Genomic DNA, 4,430 nt, shown 5'->3' with positions numbered 1-4,430 from the left:
TCTATTTTTGCGCTCTCAGGAGCCGAGCTCCTTCCCCGTGCCGCCAGTTGGAGGGAGCAGCATCTGCTCCTCAGCGTGYGACCAAAAGCCGTGTGATGGCGATGATTCTCCTTTGAAAGGCGTTGATTTTGTGGGAAGAAGGAGGGAATCTCTCCTGGGCCATTTTCTCCAAGAGGTGCGGAGGAATTAGACGCAGATCTCACTTTTTCTTTGCTTTTCAAGATGGAAAGAGCCAAAATCCTCTCCGTCGGTGGCTTTTCCAACCTTCCTGCACRTGCAGACACCGCTGCAGGACAAACTGAGGTTTGTCACTTGTCACTCTTGGTCACCTTCCATGTGGGCAGGAGTTTCTGAGCACCTGGTGCAGACTGTGGTGCGGAGACTGAAATTGCTTTGTTGAAAAACTGTGATGGTGAACGCTGAATTTTATGATWTTTTCAAGCTTTGCCAACTTGGAGCYGATACTGSAGGTGASACRGAGCCYGGGGACAGAGCTGCAGGCCCCCAGRCAMCCAGRGGRGCTCCAGAAGGTGAGGATTGGGAGGATGGGCATCCCAGAGAGCTGCTGGATCCAGGGTGGGGACAGGGGGCAGAGACCTTCTGCCCCTCAGCCATCCGCTCCTGCAGCAGGCTGAGGGCACAGCTGTGCCCTCCAATGGTCCCTTCACCGCCTCCTCTTCCTCAGTGCCTGGCACAGCCCTTGCCAGCAGTGGCAGGGACAGCACACCAGCGTGTCCCCAGCACTGAGATGGGCTCAGAACCTCCCCACGGGCAGCACAGGACCCTGCAGGGCTCCCGGTGCCCCGATCACCTGGGCTGAGCCCGGTACCAGCAGGTGCCCAGGCCATGCCCCGAGGCTGGCAGCGGCCCCAGCCCTGCCCCTGTCACCTCCCTGTCCCTGCAGGTGCAGCACAAGCCCAGCCTGAGTCCCTGAGTCACCAGCAGGCAGGGCTGGAGCCTGGAGAGGCCCAGCTGGGGACACRGGGTGRCACCTGGGGACAGTGGGTGTGCACATGGGTGCTATCGGTGGGGGTCCTAGGCATGGCCACCGGCCACCTGGGCATGGCCACCTGTCACCTGGGCACAGCCACCTGTCACCTGGGCACAGCCACCTGTCACCTGGGCACGGGTCAGCTCTGGGGGTGGCTGTGCAGGTGAGCCCGTGCAGGTGAGGCTGCTCCGTGGGAGGATGGATCACCTGGTGGCCCCGGGGAAAGGTGTTTTCTTGCTGTCTCTGCAAGGCACTTCCTTATCCCAGGGCTCCTCCGCTTCTCCCACCTGCCCGTGGCAGCACCGGGAGCCTTTGGGGAGGCTGAAGGGGTGCAGGGGTTTTAGGATCCAGCGTGGAATGACCTTGGTGAGCTCCAGCGCCGTGGCCGGCACCRCACAGGTGTCACCCTGCAGCAGGGCCCGTCTCTCCTCGCTGCTGACAGCTCAGGGAAGTCAAACCAGCCTCCTCCTCCTCTTCCTCCTCCTCCTCTCCACTGCAGGCTGCTGCAGGAGAGCCACAAGCACGCTGGGCAGGGGAAGCTTCAGAGCAGGCTGAGGAGATCCAAGGAGCCCTGGGCCATGAGAGGATGGGAGGGACGGCTCTGCAGGTGGGGTCAGGTKGAGATTTGGGGCTGGGTATCCATGTCAGGGGGTCAGAAGGAGATTTGGGGATGGTTTTYCTCAGAGCTGCCTCACTTAAGTGACATTTTTCCAACCAGCACCAGGACAGAGGTGTCGCTTTCCCAGTGGGGCTCCCCGGGAGGTGACACAGAGGGAACACAAGGCACAGCAGGAGGAGCTGCTCCTCAGGCATCACCTCTGGGGACAATCACACAGSTCTGACCCCGTCCAGATGACAGCAAATCCAGGAGGATGCAGCCACTGTCACCGGAAAGGCGCAGGGACACCCCCCTGGCACACACCCCACAGCTCTGGGGTGACAATCTGCTTCTGCCCCTCTCCTCCTGCAGCCCCTGCCCACCTCAGCCCCTGCCCACCAGCTCCCACCTCYTCAGAGGCCTCCAAACCCCGTGTGGTTATGGCACCAGCTGGTCAGAGGAATAATCCGGGTTTGGAGGGAAGCCAGGGCAGAATGCAGCTCGGGAGGGGGGGCTGGYGGAGCGAGCCATGGCAACGCGGCAGCATCCTCCCCATCCTCCTCATCCTCCCTGCCATGTCTGGCCTCGGGGTCAGCCCCAGGCTCGGCCCTCTCACTCCTCAGGAGCAAAGGTTTTCCTGCAGGAAAACCTCCAGGGAGCGCAGCCCCAGGGCAGGCTGGCACAGCCAGGGAATCCCGTGCCAGGGACAGAGGGACCGGGCAGACCCTGCAGGCTGCTCCCAGCTCTGGGGGGGCAGCTCCWCCTGGAAACAGCCCCCCAAGGCAGGCACTGATGCACCGAGCCCAGGAGATGGCTGTGACAGCATCAGGAGCACCCCAATCCCCGTGGGGAGGGAGAGCTGGACCCCAGGGTGCCCCCCYGGCTGCCACCCCTCGCTCCTCTGCAGCATTTTGCCTGCACAAACCCCGCTCCCCCCTCGCAGCCACCCACGCTCCCCCGCCAGCCCCGCTCCGGCGCTGCTGCCCGGCTCCGAATTATCATTTTCAGTCTGGAATGATGTKTTTTTAGGGGAGGAACGGAGCGGTTTGTCACTAAACCCTGAAGGGGAGGATTGAGTCAGATTCCCCCGCTGCTGCCTCGACCCCTGTGCGTGTCTGTGTGTGTGTCTGTGCTCYCTGCCAGCCTATTCCGGCGCAGAGACAATGAATGGCACAAGGGACACGCAGTGGCGCTGGGCTCTGTCCCCTCTCTGGCGAGGGCACCGCATGTGGCCCTGCCAGGGGGTGGCTGCGTGGGTGGAGGGTCCATCCCCCCTTTTCCTGCACCCGRCCCTGTCCCCATTCCGCCACCAGCCCCCCCAAAACAAACCCCAGCAAAGCACCCGAGCCAATCCCCCCCTCCCCAGCGCTGATCCTGCAGCAGAGAAACACCGGGACATTTCCCTGCCTCTCCCCTTCCATTTTGGGCTCTGTCTGCCCGCCGCAGCACCCCGGGGTGGGCGGGGGGATGGCGCAGCCCCCCATCATCGCACTGGGAAGGCAGCAGGGCCATGGATCCACGGGAATCCCCCCGTTTTCCCCCCCTCGCCATCACCACCCACCCGATCACACCACCAGCCCCGGCCGCGCCATCTGCAGCGGGCGCGGGAGGGCGGGGGGACGGCCACGGGCACGGACGGCACGCCAAAAACACCCCGAAAAGCGTAAAAAAATGCCAAAAAAACACCCAGACCCGGCCGCGGCCGGCCACGGTGCCACGGAAATAAACCCTGCGAGAGGCGGGGAGGAGGAGGAGGAGGAGGAGGAGGAGGAGGAGGAAGGCTCATGGCTGCGGGGGGAAGTTCCCACCGGTTCCTGCCCTTTCATTTTCTCACTATTTTTTTCAAATAATGCGGAGGGTTTTTTTCGCCTTAATTTCGCCCCGGGGAAAGGAGCGCCCCTCCTTCCTCGTCCAGCCTCGGGTGTTTTGGAGAAACCCCCACCCCCCCTCGTTTCCCCCCCGGGAAAATATCGCCTTGCAACAGCCGGGAAGGAGGAAGCGGAGCCGGGGACGATCGTGCCGTGCCCCCGCCCGCGGCTCCCGGGAATATTCCCGGGAATAATCCCGGGACCCCCGCGGGCAAGGGATGCCCGGGGAGCGGGGGGACACACGTGCGGACACCCCCGGATTGGGGGAGCAAAGGCACAGCCGGGGGAATAATAATAATAATGAGAATAATAATAATGAAATAAAACCCAACGTTTGAGCGGGATTTGCTGCAGACAAAGCGGGAGGGCCCGGCCTGGCACTGCGCTGGGGGAGGGTTTGGGGGGGTCTGCGCCCCTCTGAGCCCCCCCACCGGGGTTCACCCCCCCTTAAGGAGGAGGCCCCTCGGTCCTTTGGGAGATTGGGGCCCACGGGGGTCGGCGGGGGATAAAAACGATGGGGGCTCGGGCGTTCTGGCTTCCCTGTCCCCCCCCCGCCGCTTTTCCACCGTCACCAATCCCCCCCCCTCGCCAAGCACTGCAGAAAACCCCCCAAGACCCGCAAATATAAATCCAATAAAGCGCGGAAGGTGACAGCAGCCCCGACCCCGCCAGCCCACAACGCCAGCGTGTCCCCACGGCGGTGTCCCGTGTCGCCGCGCCCCCCCCCGCGGGTCCGTATTGCGCATCCGCAGCATCCCCCCCACCCCCGGCCGGGGCAGCCGGGCCGCTCCGACCCCCCGCCCCCGCCGCTTCCCCGCGCTGCCCCCCGAACCCCGCGGAGGGGCGCGGATCTTACTTTCTCCCACCACAGCCTTGAGTCCGATGGGGGCCATGTCTCCGCTCCGGGGGCGCGCAGCGGCCGGGGGGGTTCAGGGGGGCACCCAGAGGCGCGCACGGCCGGGCGAGGCTGCGG

General features: G+C 64.2%; 1 protein-coding gene across 2 annotated transcripts in view; it reads right to left on the bottom strand.

The window, feature by feature from the left end:
* Positions 1-4,424, bottom strand: part of STXBP1 (syntaxin binding protein 1) — a 24,237-nt gene extending 19,813 nt beyond the window's left edge. For both annotated transcript variants that reach the window (XM_057381922.1, XM_057381921.1), the window contains exon 1: positions 4,314-4,424. In XM_057381922.1, coding sequence (XP_057237905.1) covers positions 4,314-4,350 — 37 coding nt within the window. In that variant the 5' untranslated portion in view covers positions 4,351-4,424. The remainder of the gene's footprint in view (positions 1-4,313) is intronic.
* Between the last annotated feature and the right edge of the window lie 6 nt (positions 4,425-4,430).

The sequence above is a fragment of the Malurus melanocephalus genome, unplaced genomic scaffold (assembly GCF_030028575.1).
Source record: "Malurus melanocephalus ecotype Western Australia unplaced genomic scaffold, MMel_1.1 scaffold_541, whole genome shotgun sequence".
Classification (NCBI taxonomy): Eukaryota; Metazoa; Chordata; class Aves; order Passeriformes; family Maluridae; genus Malurus; species Malurus melanocephalus.
Note: the sequence above shows the minus strand (reverse complement) of the source record. Positions and strands in the feature narration are given on the sequence as shown.